The sequence below is a fragment of the Protopterus annectens genome, chromosome 13.part0, assembly GCF_019279795.1.
Source record: "Protopterus annectens isolate FY-2018-M chromosome 13.part0, PAN1.0, whole genome shotgun sequence".
NCBI lineage: Eukaryota > Metazoa > Chordata > Ceratodontiformes > Protopteridae > Protopterus > Protopterus annectens.
The window spans coordinates 781,173,893-781,191,634 of NC_056747.1; the positions used below are offsets into that span (position 1 = coordinate 781,173,893).

General features: G+C 38.7%; 1 protein-coding gene across 4 annotated transcripts in view; it reads left to right on the forward strand.

Annotated features, from left to right (window-relative positions):
- The window catches only part of LOC122787658 (retinoic acid receptor alpha), an 882,458-nt gene that overhangs the window by 842,090 nt on the left and 22,626 nt on the right, over positions 1-17,742 (forward strand). For all 4 annotated transcript variants that reach the window (XM_044054488.1, XM_044054487.1, XM_044054489.1 and 1 more), the window contains exon 5: positions 16,442-16,618. In XM_044054488.1, the coding sequence (XP_043910423.1) occupies positions 16,442-16,618 (177 nt within the window). The remainder of the gene's footprint in view (positions 1-16,441; positions 16,619-17,742) is intronic.

Here is a 17,742-nt window from a genome sequence, read left to right on the forward strand (position 1 = left end):
GAACACTTGTTGTTTGTCTTTCGGCTTTTCCCGGTCAGGGGTCACCACAGCGGAACTCCGGTCCGCTAATGATTGGCAGTAGATTGTCACGAACGCCAAGGTGCCAGCTTGATGTCCAACCTTCAACGAAGGCACACCCATTTACGCATGTCTTTCGAACGCCACCCAACCGCGGGGAGGACTCCGCCAATTTGAAATCATAAACCAAATTGCCAACACAGTTAGTCAATTCTGTTTTTAAGTAAGACATGATTATTTATCATTCTAATCCTTACAGGAATTTGATTCCATAATGTTGAATTGAATTTCCATTGAAATAAAATTTTTGTCTTGAATACGTTTCACTAATGGTGTTAGTAATTTTAAGTGGGTATACCTTAAGGAAACTTGAATCTGGCTTAGTTTTATTTTAAAAGCTCTCCTCTAAAAAGAATCATGAAATACCTAGTAGGGCAACAATATTTTACCTCAGATGTAGAGGTAATGTAGTACTTTATATATTTTTATAGGACAAATGTTTAATACTACAAATGTTCTTTATGGAATGCCTTTGTACATTTTCCAGAATTGAAAACTGACTCATTGCAAATTTGAAAACTATAGTTATACTCTAAAATACTGTTAATCAGAGACAGACTATTACTGACCCTAATACTTTAGTTTTTGCTTTGAGTTGTGTAGCTCTACATTTAATTACTCACGTTTATGAAAGGAAAAATTGTAAGGGATCAGAATTCACATGTCTTTATAGCTCTCAACATTGGTGTTTAATTTGAGGTTTACCAAAGTACATTACCGAACATTTTTCTATACTAAATTTTAAAATAGTAGACTCAGCCCACAGGCTAATAACAGATAGAAAGCTATTCTTGTTATTTGGCACATCATTGTCATTAGTGGTCACATCTTTTAAGCCATCAGCATGTTTGCTAATCCAATAGTCGTTGTAGGGGACGTTAATAAGACAACGTTGAACAGAATGGGGCCCAGCACTTATCCCTGTTGAACACTAATACTCACTGGAAGGGAATCAGAGGTTTTTTTACCTTAAATTATAGCTGATTGTGTTCTCTCTGTGAGTCAGGATATGACCCATTTCCTAATGCAGAGATTAATGGACAACTTTAATCACAGCATTGAATATTACTTGATGGGGGAAGAATCAAATGCCTTTGCCTTGTACAAGTATGCTGCACCTAACAAGACTCCTATATAATTCCTGAGATGTGTTTTCATAAAGTTCTGAGAGATTTGTCAGGGTAGATTTACCCTTTAAGAACCTGTGTTGAAATAGATGTAACATCTCAAGATTATCATTACTGCACAGACGTTTAGAAATGCACCTGTCAAAGTATTTACCTGTAAGAGATGTTTGACATTTAGGTATATCATCTTTCACATTCTCCCTGCTACCCTTTTTATAAATTGGAGTGACATGAGATTTTCTAAAATGGGAAAAGTACCAGAGTATAACAAGTTGTTACACGTCAGTCAAATCTTTGGTAAAAATGGGGTGGTGTAGCCCTTGTATTGTGTATAGCAGTCGAATCATGTCAGACTCCACAAATGTTGACTTTTTAATTCCTTGTAGTGCTTCCTTTATGATATTACTGAAAGTGAGACATGGAGAACTGAATCAACCTCATAGTATTTTTCATCATAAGTCCAGATTTAGTTATTGATACTACACGTCTTCAGAAAGGATTAGTTAAATTTATTAGCTATTCATTTTGGATATTTTCCAAAGGTGTTCTTTACTTTAATCAGTGAAATATGATGTTGTCTAGAACTTGTGTTAATATACCTGTAGAAAATTTTCCTGTTGGAAATGTCTCTACAAGTTTTTTCATAAGAGGAATAGAGTTTGACAGTTTATATTTTTTATACATTTACTTACGCAATTTAATCTTTTTTGTTATAACTGCAAGGAAATCTCTTGTAAATTCTGAAAATTCTTCTCTTTTTATATAATCTTTTCAGGATGGAGGACAGCAAGTAAAGCAGAGGAGTTTTATAACCGATCATCTTTTCATTAGCCGTAGATTCTACAATAAACTCTTTCGACTTTTCCAGGTTAGGGGTCGCCACAGCGGAACTCCGGTCCGCTAATGATTGGCAGTAGATTTTTACGTGCTGGCTTGCCGGGCCTAACGCACAACCTTCAGCAAAGGAACGCCCATTCACACATGGCGACACACAGAAGACGCTCTAACTGAGAATCGAACGTGCAACGTCTAACTGTGAGGCGACAACGCTACCGCAGCACCACCACCGCAGTTAGATTCTACAATATGTTTCAGTATATGCAGTTAGATTCTACAATATGTTTCAGTATATGCTCAGATTTAGAGTGGCCATACTTACTGTCAGAGTGAACGCTTTCAGATGACCAGTCAGCATTATCCAGTAACTGATAATAATACATTATAATTAACTTTATTAAAATTATACTTCTTGAAAATTTATGTGCTACCATGAAAACTAGATATCAAAAAAAGAATTCCATTTTTCCATCCAGTGACATTGTTGACTGCTTGGACTAAATATTGTAGCTTATTCATGTATCTGTAAATGTATTTTGTTAGTTTACTGTATGGTCCTATTCATCTGGGCTGTGCCTGCATATGGTCAGTTGAGATCAGTGCACTACCCTAGTAACAGATGTAAGTAAGTAAATAAAAAACAGAGTGATGACTAGATATACTTTGGGGGGTGGGACTATGGAAACATCATGGACTTTGTTTACCTCTAGTGTTTTCATTGCACTAGTTGTTTTAGACCATGATATGAAGGTATACGTAAGGACTGTCCTGATCTAGTATGTTTAGCAAATAGAGTATTTTCATTAATATCAATATAATAAAAGTCTCCAAGGAGAACAGAATCACCCACACTTGAGCTCTCATCTAAATTCCTGAGAAAATCCCAATGAGAAGTTTTATCAAGACTGGAACTATGGCAACCTAATATGATCCTTAGGGTTTATCTAAGAAAACGTAGTAAATATCAACAGATAAACACTCAAGTTTAGTGTCGGCTAAGACAAAAGATTTTATACTGACGTGAATTAACAGCACCTTTCCTCCTTCTTCTCAGATCTGCTACTGCTATAAAATCAGCTACTTAGGACTAGGTTACTCTTACTTCAGAAACTCAGATGATACTAATTCCCAACTGTTGTATTTGGCACGTTTGATGAGCCTAGTACATTGTAATCTGGACAAATTATTGATGCTTGTTATAAAACCAGTGCATTTATTTACAGTAGATGCTTCTGAATTTTGTAGATGACCCTCATGTGTATCTTAACTTTGTTTAAATACTATTTACTGGAAGGATGAAACATTGTACCTTTTCCGTTTTTGAGTTTCACAAGAGAACTGTATTAGAATGTGGTTTTCCTTTGATTATAGTCAGAAAATGAGTCATAATGCTGAACTGTTAAGGATAAAATTATTTAGGAGGTTGGTTGTCTCATGAGTGCTGCAGTCTTATTTGATAGCATAGAATGATTCTGTACTTTTTCAGGTTTACTATTTCCTCATGTTGGTTTTGTTTATCATAAACTGGCATGGGTAGTAAATTAGATCAGGCAGAATGTTTTTAATGGTATAATTTGCTTAGAGTTGCTGTGTTATGTTTGGTAAAACAAAATTTAAATTATTTTTTTTAAGAGAAATGCTGCCAAAAATAACCTTTTTATAAAATGTAGTCTTAACTTTAAGAAAGCAGAAGAACAGAGTTACCCTGCTTTCTAGATCTTTCCCCCGAGGAAGCCATCTGCCTTCAGTAGCTTGTTAAAGGTCAGGTTTTTCCCTGCTTACAGAGACCTGGAGCAGCATTAAGTACTTCATCTGTCCTAACCAGCAGGTGCTGCCAACCCAGGTGGAAACGCATCATCCATTAAACAAGTGTTCAGGTTACCGTGTCTTTGAAGCATGGCTCTCCTGTCCTTGATGAATATGTGTAATGGCATAAAAGAAGCTGCAGGCCCCAGCCTACTCAAAAGAGAGTAGTTTTTCAGGACCACTTAAAAACATTTATTGCTTAAAAATATAAGTAAAGGATTACGTTGGTCAGATACTGGAAAAAGTATGCATTTCATTTTTTCTTGATTTAGTTTACAATGCTTTAATTATTCATAAGTGCTTTACTTTAATTCATAATTTGTTGTGCCTCACATTGCCATGGTGGGGCTCTCCATTTGGATGTGATTTTATTTTATTTTTTGTATAAGGCTGCTTTCCTTCCTGTACTTTCTGTCCCTCACTATGTTATCATTTCTCAAAAATCATTAGTTTTAATGCTGCATTGCCTGGACAGCCATACCCAAGAACTTGAAAAAAAAAACATTTAAAAGTTGTTTTTCTTTGTATCCTGAGATTTTCTGCACTAGTAATGTCCCTCGGTCACTCCAGGGGGTTAGTATAACTTTCTTTCCATTTTGTAAGAACCCAAAATGGTCTGAATGGGAAATTGCTGTTCTGTGTGATACCATTTTTCTGACAAGCTTTGCACATCCCTGTTGTTTTTTTGGGACACAAAGTACATTTTGGTGAGAAGAGCATTTATTGTGGTAACATCTCTTTAACTTGATGATAATGTGCTTTGATTCCTGTTCTTTGTATGTCTTTGCCAAATGTGACTTTTTGTCTTTTTTTGATATCCTTTAATTTTTCATAGTAACTATCTGTTACACAGAACATAAAATTACTTGCAGTGCCAGTGGCGCAACAGGTAGCGCACACACCTTTGTTGCAGAAGGCTGGGGGTTCCGTTCCCACACCAGGCAGATGGATTGCTGCAGTGCAGCATAAAGTGTTTGGGGAGGGGGGGGGGGTTGGTCTACTCTTGAGTGTGTCAGCTTTGGATGAGACATTAAACAAAGGTCCCAACTGTTTCAGTTGGTGGCAGCTCATGTGGATGTAAAAGATTCCATGAAGCCTATCAAAAAGAGTAGGGGAAGTTCCTTGATGCCCCGGCTAAACTTCCCCCAAACTGTAAATGTCACCTCAGGTCTCCACTGAAAAGAGGCTACTAGCCTAGTGAGACTAACCCAGGTAACAGAGGATAAATAAACATAAAATAGGCTTGATGGAGTAACATACTTTTTCCGACTCAAAAGGATTTCCAATCTTCAGTCCCCATTTTCTAGTTGGTGTGCCATGCCCCACAATCAACTGCCTACAGGTTAGGGAATGAATTGTAGATGTTAGCAAGCAGATGGAGCCTGAAACACAATACTGATATTGGTGGTGTTTTCCTTTAAAAGCATGCTTTAGTGGCTTTTTTGACAATTGTTGTGAATTCTTCTTTTTGTTTTTTAATGGGACACTGTTATTTGTAGGTTCCTTACCAGGCAGAGTCTTGAAATCCATATTCTTATCTCATGATCCTCCTTTTAAAGTAATGGTGTCTAATTTTATTACTGGCCCTACATGTGTATGTAACTGCTATGCCTTTCTGCACTTATTGTATAAGGCTTAAGTTTGAATTGTACTTTTAATTTTTTGCTGATATACATGCTGATCTGTGACTGACAATCCATACTGACAGAAGTCATTAACTAGTCGCCCAATATCATGTAAGTTGCAGCTTTTTATCAGGTTCTACATGTACCATTTTGTCTGCTTTAACTGGACAAATGGCATTAGCTGAAGGTAGAAGTGGGAAAAAAGTACCGTTTTTGTTGGGGAGAAAAAAAATGCACCCACATGTAGACGACTATGACCTCTTCAGCCCTCAACTTGTTTGAACTCTGTTCATATTAAGAAGGATAAAAATCTAGAATGACAACAGCCATAAATTTTGGACAAGCTGTACCTGAAGAATTAATGGCTTAATTTTGATTAAATGATCTTCTAAGCACAGAACACACAGAAAAATGAATGACTGCTATTCAGTAGCCATCATGTGGAACTCAGCTGAATGGGTGGCTGAATGCAATGTCTTGTCGTTTCAGCATGAAGGAAATGTGATTATTTTGTCTAGATGACAGAAAAGTGATAAAGCTGTACATTTTTAACACAGTAACAAACATTTGCACCCCAAATGTACACAGCACATAAAAAAAGAAATAAATGACACGCTTTTTTTTTTTTTTTTTTTTTGTTAATTCCAGTTCAGCATGTTGTTGTGTCTTTCGGCTTTTCCCGGTTAGGGGTCGCCACAGCGGAACTCCGGTCCGCTAATGATTGGCAGCAGATTTTTACGTGCGGAGTTGCCAGCTCTGACACACAACCTTCAACGAAGGTGCGCCCATTCATGCATGTCTCCACACAGAAGACGCTCTAGCTGAGAATCGAACAGGACAACGTCTTACTGTGAGGCGACAACGCTACCGCAGCACCACCACCACAGATAATTCCAGTTCAGCAAGTTCACCTTTATTTCAATGTTTTGGTCCAGGTCTGTTGACGTCAGGCTTCCAAGATCTTCACCATTTGCCTCCCTGATCATTTGTTCCCCCTCACAAATGGCTATGAGTGGTCATTGAGGCCACTAAGCTGTCACACTGTATGGGGCAATTCTTATTATTCTGGTGTAGCTACATAATGCGTAATGTGCTGTGACATGAACATGGGATAGGGTTGCCACCTTTTCCACTGTCCAGAATGGGAAATATTTTATGGAAACGTAATTTTGCAGGACAACTAATATCTGCAACCAGGACAGAGGAACTCTGTTGTCAAATAAAAGCTCACTTTTATCAATTTTGAGTTGTTTCTGTTGTTCCCCATCATATTGCAGTGTTTCAGATGCAAAAGACTTGTGCAACTGTTAGAGGAAACTTAAATATTTTTTTTGGCCAAAAATCTCAAGATATTTGCCATTTTTCATTTTTTTTTCACAAGACACAACTGCTCATATAGAGACTCTCCAGTGCAAAGTGGGACAGGAAGCAACCCCAGTATGGGAAACACATGTAGAATCACACACATCACATGATCTGATACATGGCTTACATGTAGTGCATTAGAGCGATTCACAAACATTATGCCACTGCTTTGCACACCATTTGGTTGCCGTGAATTGATGTGCCTTGTATAAAGCAACATAACCAGTGGTGCACAAATTAAGCTGCATAGACTGGCTGAAGAAAGGGAGGCCAGGGACTGTGGGAGCACCCAGAAGTGTGGCTGACCCTACATCTACATCACAAATTGTCAGTAAAGCTGTGCACTGACAGCAGGAGAAAGATACTGAATCACTGGGGCTACTGGTCTAAGTACCCTAAGAAATACTGGGGTGCAGTTGGCTCGTTGCTTTGTGGACTCAGTTTTTCTGAATCACAGATGTTCATCGTGTTTCACTATTGCAGTCATTGCAATTGGGTTGTCCTGCTTTTAGCATAACATAGTGGAGTACTTTTTTGTATTCTTACTTGCTATGCTGTTTTGTAGAGCATGGGTCGTATAACATCCCTTGTACATATTGTTGTTATGTAGTAGTGCTGGAGATGGGGCATGTCTCTGTACAGATATTTTGCTTTGAATTAATCAGCATAAGGGACTTGGCACCAGTTTGCAGTATACAGTGTATGTCAGTAATCTCATGCAGTGGGGTCAGCTTTGGGAGTACAGAGGGATATAGACTTGATCAATGTTATTTGGTTATTTGAATTAAAACTCTTTGCTAGAAGTTTGGAGTTTTCTTTCCTTTTTTTTTTTTTTTTTTTTTTTTTTTTGCAGTGGTGGTAGCATGTTCTTGTATTATAAAAGCAGAAACCTAGCTAAAGTTGGTGAAGTGACAGAGGCTAAGAACAAAACTACTACAGGGAAAGTTAAAAGACTGATATTTGATTTGAATGAATCAGAAAAGAGAAGAGTAATAAACAGGTCATAATAAACATCCTTGATTATAGGGACATATTGTTCAAATATTACCTGTGATTGCTGCATCTGTTATTGCATGGAATGCACGTTTTACAACAGTCTTCCAGAATCTTCTCGTAAGAGAGTTAACAGAAATGTTGCCATGATTATACATGGAATCTCAGTAATATTTTAAGGTAGACAGTTCCTTGGATTAATAAATGACTGAAGGAGGGTGGCCTGAAGCATTACATGGAGTCACAAATCATCCACCCCGACTAGCTCTGTAGAAATGGGTGGCTTATTAGGTGTATTAATCTTTACAGCATAATCCTGTGACAGTAAGGGTCATTTATACAGCAGAGTTAGAAACTAAATATCTTTTTTGTTTCTTAAACTATATCTTTTGTAATTCTCATGCATTTCCAATGACAGAGCTTGAGCAAAGTCTGTTAAGGCAATTAATCCAGAACCTTTATGTGCTCAGTGTTTGTGTTGCACTTGCATACATGGCAGATGAGGGTCTTTACTCCTGATTAATAAAGCAAGTAGTATATTGCTGGAGTAAAAGTTGTAAAATGCAGGAAACCATTATTTTTTTTTTAATTTAATAAGGTTATTTATCAAATAACTTTCTGAGATTTGACTCCAGTTTTCTTCCTGCTTTTTCCTGTCTGACTCTCCGACTTTCCTATTTGAATTCAGCAAGGCCAGGGATCTTCTCTCCAGGAAGATGCAATGCTGTGCTGATTGGATTCAGGGCATGGCAACGAAGGAGATGTGAGAAGTAATGGCTGATGAAGGTGGCACCCATCATGTATCTCTGCGTTGTTTTTTCCTAACTTTTCTGTTGAACTTGTGCATATTAATGACCGTGTTAACACATATGCTTCCTTGGGCTAGGTATTGCCATAGGAAGAGTAGGGCAAACGGAGCAGCTGCACCATGTGCCAGCATGTAAGGATTGCTGAACCTTAAAAGAAAGTTCATGTTATAAATCCCTATTAGAAAACATGTGAACTGTCAAAAGTAGTTCCCTTAAAAAAAAAAAAAAAAAATTCATAGAACATGTACAAGTCTTGCAATAAGTTGTCACAGTCTTCCGTGTTGATAGCTTCTAAGCTCTCACACTTTTTTTGTTTAAGTTCCTCACGGTTAAGCATCAAATAGATTACTTCCTAGGATACCAGATTGCCTTGGCAAAGCAGGGTGTCATTGTGCTGAGTTATGCAGGTTGTATCTAGTCTTGTATAAGGTATTTATTTTATGTTAATTATTCCTGATTAATAAGCAGCTACGTGGGTCAGTTGACCCTTTTCAGCCACAAACTAGGCACTATAGTAGAATGCATATGATAACCACAAATCAACAACAAAATAGGAAAATATGCATTTATAGAAAAGGTGTAAGAAAATATATCTGTCTACAAATTTCATATGCAGTACATTTGTCTCCGACAGTGCTACAACCTACACCACTCCCCTCCACCCCAAAGAAGGAGAATTGGCCTGTAAAAACTTGAAGTGTCATCCTTTTACCAGCATTGGATTAGTTCAGGCCACTAGTCAAAGCTGAGATATTAAATGCACCATTAAATGTTTTGTACCATTAATCCAGCAAGAAGATTTAAATGCCTGACAAGTGAAACAGTGTTTTGGATCCGACCTTTCTAATGATGATATTACAACATCATTTTCCAGGTCTTATTCTTCTCATTTGGGTCAAAATCAACCAGACCTACGGGTGTTCATCAGCAAGAGCATTTTCACCTCGAGCAGTACTAATGGGAGGGGTAGGGTGAATGAAGGCGAAATCTTTGTAATGTTACAACACTGCCATTAGAGGAAGAATCCTCTTAATTTAGAGATACAGACCATCAGTGAGCCCTCTGTTTAGATTTTGAAGCTGGGCACTCAACAGTCGCTGCCCATGATAAAGCTCTGTATTATTTTAAATCCTGTGAAGCATTTCCTCCTCAGGACTTGAATGTGATAGTTGTTTTTTGGCATCTGATATCTAATGATGTTCATCATAAGGGTCACTGCTGCAGTGTATTTGTACTGTGAATTAGGATGCAGCTGCAAGTGGATGTCAGGCTTCCAGCTAGAGTTGTAGAGCAGTTGGACTTCCTCAGATCTGGTGCAAGGTGTGTTTGTTTATTTAACGTATGTTAATGAGGTGAGTAAGCTGATATATGGACCTCTTTGCAGTCTGATGAAGCCAAAGATGTTAAGTATCAACATGCAGTTATAGGACATGTAGTTAACAAACTGATTAAGTCCTGGAGCGACAGCAACTGACGCAGAAATATTACGTCTCTGGTATTTGGGATGACTGAGGGCTACCTGCAGGCAGATAACCCAAGTGTGATGGCTGCAACAGTAAATACACTCGAACATCTACATTTATGGTAAGTGTACACAGCTGTACTTTCCGGTTGATTTGCAAAAGTCTTAAAATTTACTCTTTTCAGTAAAATGAAATGCGCGCATAAAACAAACAAACAAAAAAAAAAAACAGCAGGGTTTTGTCAATCTAAAAAAAAAATATGTAGTGTCAAACTAACTTTTATGTTTCTAAGCACCAATAATGACTTTTCATATTGTTAATATTCATATGATTATTTTGACTATTTTAATAACATTATGTGCAGTGTATACAATATATATAATGATGAAAGGGTTACCTCTCATGGTGTAGTGATCAGCAAACTGGTGAGTGCAAAGAAGACAACCTTTTTTTTTTTTTACCTGCTGAAGTGAATCGTCAGCCACTTTGTCCGGAGTATGTTGATAATTTTATTGGCAGGTGGAAGGTGTAAGCATTCTTTTCATGCTTTTGTTTTAGGATAGCTTAGAACCTGAACACTTTTATTCAGCCATATAAGTTGGTAGCCATGGCCAAGGGGAAGCCTGCTCCCTTTCAGATGGCATTTTTTCTTGTGTCAGGGCCAAAACAGAAGAGAGTAAGACATTTTGGGACTTTTTCAGTACACCACAGGTAACATTGCAAGATGGAGAGGCTCATTAAGAAGTATACAGAATGAACACTTAGAGTCATAGTGACCCACCAACTCCACTGAAGCCTACGATACCTGTTGCTTCAAAGGCTATACTTTGTCCATCACCTGCTATGGGAAACAGTAAGAGATCCTTCCCCAGTCACAGCTCCTGTTGTGATAAAGAACACAATCAGGCTGCAGGGTCAGGGCAAAGCAGTTGCCAGGACTCAGAGTTGAGGTCATCTTTCATAACTGTTAGTGTACAACAGCAAGATGCCCGTTGTCATGCTCCCACAGTGGGGCATTGGCCCACATCCACAAGTATTATGGGACTGACTTCCCTTACTCATCCTTGTACCAGGAGCTCTGGTGTGTCTGTTGTGGGGGATCACGATGTTAGCTCTGTTGTGGGGGATCACGATGTTAGCTCTGTTGTGTCAGTGAAGAGAATGCCCAAAATTTTTCTTTTGACACTCAAGCATTGGATATTGGCTGATAGCACACAGGCAACTGCGGTGGTGGTGTTGTGGTAGCGTTGTCGTCTCACAGTAAGACGTCCTGTTTGATTCTCAGCTACAGCGTCTTCTGTGTGGAGACATGTGTGAATGGGCGTACCTTCGTTTATGTGCCAAGTTGTGCGTCATGGCTGGCAACTTGGCACATAAAAATCCACTGCCAATCATTAGCGGACCGGAGTTTCTGCTGTGGCAACCCCTAACCGGAAAAAAACGAAAGACACAACAAGGTGCTTAGCACACAGGCATTTTACTGTCTTTATAGTTTGACTGTAGATGGTTCAAGATGAGTGCATTGCCGTGCTGCACAGAGCTGACAGGCACTCATAAAAAGAATGTCTTCCCCTGTGGATTTCTCAAATTCCTTTTTAGAAGGGGAAGAGCTGGTCTAATCATTGTCTCTTGGGGTTTAATACAAATAACGAGAACGGTATTTTATGTGCTTTTTTTGCCCTTATACCTGCTGACTATCAAGCCTTTCCCACATAGACGCTGCCTATTCATTTTTCTATACTAAAATATGACTACAGTACAGTATGGGGTGAGGCACATCTGGAAGTTCATCATACAATCAGCTGCGAGGGTTACTTGTGCCTTGCAGGCATTCTTGCCATGAGGGTGTTTGGCTTATCTCTCCCACGTGGACAGGGAGATGAGCTACCTGCATCATTGCCTGGACCCATAATGCCTTATTTCTGTGAGTGTACGATCCCTTGCACTCACTAATGCAGGATGCCACAAGGCAGTGGCTTAGTTAGTGAAAACTCCACCAGGGTGCACACTGCAATACTGCCCCCTAATTGGGGCTGCATACTTCATGTTCCACCTCACTTCTGCCAGCTCCATCAAGTGTTTAAGATGCTGACTGTACTCTGTTTTCCAAGGCTGTAGTCATGGCTTTATCCCTGTATGCCATCACAGCTGGCTCTTTTAATAGTATTTCTTCAGACTGCTACCTTGAGGATGTCTTTTTTTGGACACAGTATTATTTTATGAGGTGGCATTTTAAATGAGGGGTAATAGACCTCTAGTCCACTACAGAAATGTACTGCAAATTTTGGGGTATTGAAAGGCTAAAGCAGTTATATGGCTAGCTGAAGCCATCTTTGAAATTGGCTTCCTGGTGCTTGATTCCCAAACTCTGACCTCCATGAAGCCAGCTAGATTTCATAGGGTACGTAACAACTCCTAGCATGTTTTAAGAATAAAGTAACCAGTGCTACAGTCTCTTCTCCCTGTGTTTAATGAAGTTGCCTGCCTGGTCACACCAGGCATGGATGATTACCTACATACTCCAGTTTTTAAGACGCATGGGCAATCACTTCTCACAAGTACTGATGATTTGTTTGACTTGAAAGCTCTGTTTTATTAAACACTTGTTTAGCATCAGCGTCGCTTGGTTTATTCTACATTTTATTCAGCGTTGGTTTCATGAACTAAACTTTGTTCTGCAAATGTTTGGTTTTTTTGAGACTTGCCGTCTTGGACACCAGAAACTGCAGAATGTTGCCGTCTAAGATGTAGTCTCCTCAATTAATCACCTTTTCATTGTATTTTCCGGAAGTCTCATCTAAGTGCAAGGGTTTTTCCTGAAGGCAGTGAGTTTTATGTCCACATCCATTCTGATGATTCCTCATGCAAGACTATACATGTGAAAGATCCAGTGGTACCTGAAAAGCTTACAGGCCCAGCTTAGACAGTTGCCATGGTATGTTATTCCTCTTGTCCCATTCCCTCCATTAAAAAGGCACTGGAGTGATGGCAACAAAAGTAAATAACCTGGGATTTTCTTTGCCTGTCTAGAACAAAAATCAAAGACTAACAACAAATGCTTGTAACTGTAGTTGTGTGGATGCATTTGTTTGAGTGCTGACATGAAAACTGTTCACAGTGCCACTGCCTTTTCAGATTTTCCGGGGGGGTCACTTAGATAGCATGATTGCAGTATGAGAGCAGGGGGACTCCTTGCTCAGCAGCACTGCCTGGCAGTGCCTTTCATTGAGATACAACATTGCTATAGACAGGAGAAGAAAAAAGCAATTCTTATTTTAGAAGCCTTTGTTAGCTGAGACAAGACGGTTCAAGTTAATCCAGAAGTCCATAAAATACCAAAAAGCCTATCCTACTATTACAAGCTGCTGCTTCATCAGGAAAGGACCCTGGCTACCTTAATCTCATAGGGCTTAAGCTGATGGTTTAATATTCCTGTGTTATTTCCTTGCAATACTTCTAAGATGATTCACATTATAATATTGTATCATAAGACACAAGGAAACCCAGCATGACGAAGTCTTACCTCTCTAAGCGGAACTAATACGTGTGCGAGAAGGTTTAACCTCAGTACTTTCACAATTCCCATGTTCCTGCAGTACCTGTTACATTTTTTTGTTGAAGGTTTATCCACTTTTCCATTAAAATGAACCATTCAGCCATTTATTCAAGCATACCAGAGGACCATCTAGTCTTTGCCATCTCTGTAGTGAAGCTGTCCCTGAAGATTACCTTACGTTCAAGCCCACCCAAGAAAACCTGAGTCTCCAGTGTGGAATCTCATTTTGTTACTGAGAACTCTTCCTTCTTTTGGCATGTCAGCATATTTGCTGTCAAATATTGGTCTTTCAGAACTCTGTTTTTGTTGGCCATCATGACATCCTGGAGGGTGTCAAAGTTGTAGGCCTTAATGTGTAGGAAACCATAAATAATTTTCCAGTAAAGCAAGATTTCCCAGTAGATCAACCCTTTCTGGATTGGTCCTTGAAACTTTAAAAATCTACTGAAAACCCCCACCTTTACCCACAGTAGTCGGTACCTGTGGATCCCCATCTCTAGATCTCTTCAGCCACTTTTTGAAGTTAGATCACTCAGAAAAGGCCCCTAGCTTCTTTTCATTTTTTGTGTATAAAATTCATGATATTTTCTGATTTCAGATTTCCTTGTTTTGTTCCAGCCAGGTCATATCTTTCCATGTTATATTTGTTATTGTTTTGTCGCTATTCTACTAAATTTTCATGTCCAGTTTTACAGCCTCTTCCTCCCCTCAGAGTATTGGCACCGTTTTAGTGATTGTCCCTTAGTCATTTGCTTTTGCTAATTTGTTCATTTAGCCAATTGCTGTTCTCAACCTTAACATTTTTTATGTGTCCTGCAGTCTATCTCCTGTACTTAGAAGGTGGTTTCTACTGGTTTTTGACATTAAGTGCAGCAAATCCCATTTATTTAAAAAGTACTCCGGCAATGTAAAATTCTGCTCTACGATAAGACTCCATATGTCTAGAGTGTTCAGGCAAGTAACATTTTTTTAGACTTGAAATGGGCCTCCTTCAAACACATACTGTAAAGAACATGAAACTGCTTAGGAATTAGAAAAGTTTGGGCTACTCCTCCCAGTGGTCCTAGCGCATCTCTATGTACTTCCAAGTCCTCTCCCCAAAAAAAGGAAGGTATCTTCCCAAAAAAAGATAATATATATTTATGCCAAAAAGGCTAAGTTAGTGGAGTCTGTTATTGTAAGAGTCTGGTGATGTTGTTGAGAAGGATATCTATAGTTCAGCGAAAAGAAGTTAGTTGAGTGGTCTCTGTTGATTGTGTCTCTACTGAGGAGGATGACTTCTGCGTTGTTTCCCAACATTGGTGATAATCAACAGGGTAAGTCTCATCCCATTCCCCCTGATGACTCCGTTTTAGGGGAGAATTTATATAGCTTCAGACTTAAGGCTGAGTGGCCCCAGGACACCCCCCCCCTGTGAATATGAGCACATCCTTATGGAGGCTTAATGCTCACCTAGGTCTTCCACTTGGGTAGCTTCTGCATGGGCAAGCTTGTTAAGATATTTATAGATGGTTGATGTGTGAAAACACTAGAATGCACTGACTCCTGTTCCCAGTGTCCTGATAATACAGGTCATACCTTTTTCATGTATTGTAAGCTATGTTGCAGTCTAGGAGCATGTATATTCTTCGTATTTTATTGAAGCGACTCACTGAAACCACTATAGTAAAGTAAATGGCATAGAAAATTTGTTTCATTAAAGGCTCAATAAAAACACTTGTTTTTGTTTGGGAGGGGCAGACTGCCTACACTCCATATGAGTGATTTGTTCTCCACACCCCTATTGTAAACATACTAATTCCGTGGTCACACAGCTATATAAGTAAGGCAAACACCTTTCCAGAAAAAAAAAACTCCATTATACAGTAAATCAAGAAGTGAAACATATACACATTCAATTCCAAGAAATCTAAAAAATAAATAAATAAAAAATAGCCAGAAAACAGATAAGGTGTTAAGATTTTTTTCAGTGATAGTGGCTTATAGTTGTTTTCAGTGTTACTTATTCAGTGGTCATGGTTGTTTTGATAGTGGTGTCGATAAATGACATGGTCCTACAGTGGGGTCATGATTTGCTACAGCTGTTCTGCAAGACCTGCTGTGTTCAGCTGCTTTATTTTATTCCCGGGTATAAGTAATTATACAGCAGTGGTGACTCTTGCGGTGAGCATAACTCTGAGCTGGGGATCTTTTGTATTAAGTGGTTCCTTGGAGGCAACTTTGGATTTACATTAACAGAAAAAGGAGTACTTGGGGAACCAGAGAGTTTTGTTACCAGTGACTAAACTTTTCCCAGGTGGCTAGCCATATGTTTCATGTATTGTTATGATGCTAGAAGGCATTCAACAAATCAGATAACAGCCCACTCTACAAAAGGTGTTGTTTCTGTATCCTTCTTGAATGGCATTTCTGCAAAACTGTGATATAGTTCTCCATCTCTATTCACAGAACTTTTCAGACTCCTTGTGTATTAATCTTGTAAAATTATGGGATGAAAGGTTTAATTTCCGAATATACAATTTGGAGAGAAAACTCTTGGTTGATAAAATTGCTCAAAAATATAAGTTTTATTTTAATATTCGAAAATTAATCAGAGCATGCCTTTCTCTTGAAGGTGTGTTTATTATGACTTCAAGAATAGTTTTAAATCACTTATGATGATCTCTGTTTATCCTTTTGCCTTTGGCACAGAATAAGTTTTGTTTCTGGGTGCTGTGAATGTGGTGCTTTTTACACTGACCCAGCTGTTGTAGTAACCTTTTCTGTATTTTTAAATTTTCAGAAAAACAGTTCAGATCAGCGGGTTTCTCTGGATATCGATCTCTGGGATAAATTCAGCGAACTTTCCACAAAGTGTATTATAAAAACAGTTGAATTTGCTAAGCAGCTACCTGGCTTCATCACACTCACCATTGCAGACCAAATCACTCTCCTTAAAGCCGCTTGCCTTGATATTTTGGTAAGTGTCTATTTTCCCAAAGTGCTTAAGTTTTATGCTTCAGACTACATTTTCATAATGCAGTGGCATGTGGTCTGAAGTTTGGGCAATATGTTGTTTTTGCCGGTCAGTCGCCCTGGAGACAAAGCCTTGCCTTTAATTCCACTGCCACTACAACCAGGGTTAAGGGACAAGGTCTGGGACATGAGTTTCCAGCTGGGGAAGTAAAGATTGAGCATCCTAAGAACTCCTGCTGCTGTTGATGGAGGTATAGGACTGGTGTTGAGAGAGGTAGTGATCAGAGTCCATTACTGCATATTCATTGCTGGCTGAGGATTTGGCCAGTGCTGCTGTCTGCAAAGCTGAATTTGGCAGTCTTTTGCTTGTATCTAAAGAAAAAAAGGAAGTAAAATGTGATTGGCCATCAAGACATTTCTAATAGCCAAATTCTACTTCAGTCTCCACTTGAGATAACTCCTTCTGCATAATATTTCCTGCCAAGGCAGCAGTTGGTGAACAGAGGGCATGCATGCACTAGGAGAGGGAGAAAATAGAAACTGTAGTGGCAAGGGAAGCAGAAGTTAGACCTTACAGTACATAAATATGTGGCCACATTAATTGTATGGAAAAGTATGCATACTGCGGTGTGGTGTGTGGTGTTGTATGCTGTTAGTGTTAAAATCCATACACACCCACTCCCATTACTTCTCCATAGAAGTTAGGCTGCAGACAAAGTAACATTAGCAGATAATGCTGTCCAGGTATTTAAGTTGTGGCAACTGTATTAATGGGACTGAGTCATTTATTGAAATGAAGGTGCTTGTTAAAATAGTAAAATGTGTTTGTGAAATTCGGAATGTATTAAGTCCAAGAATGCCATACATTTGTTTCTGCATACAGTGCTATAGTCATTTCTTTCATAAGTATTTAATAGTTGTCTATAACATACAGATGTTCTTCCTTTCCATTTTCCCGTTTGTTGGTATGATTTTCTCAGTTTGACTTACCATGAAGCTTTCATCAGCATTGGTCATACACAGCTGAAGCCTTCACTGGTATATATGTATGAGTGTTTATATTGAATGAATTTGGTTGTATTTAAATAGTATGAATTTTTTTATAAAATGCCATTTCCTTTTTAATAA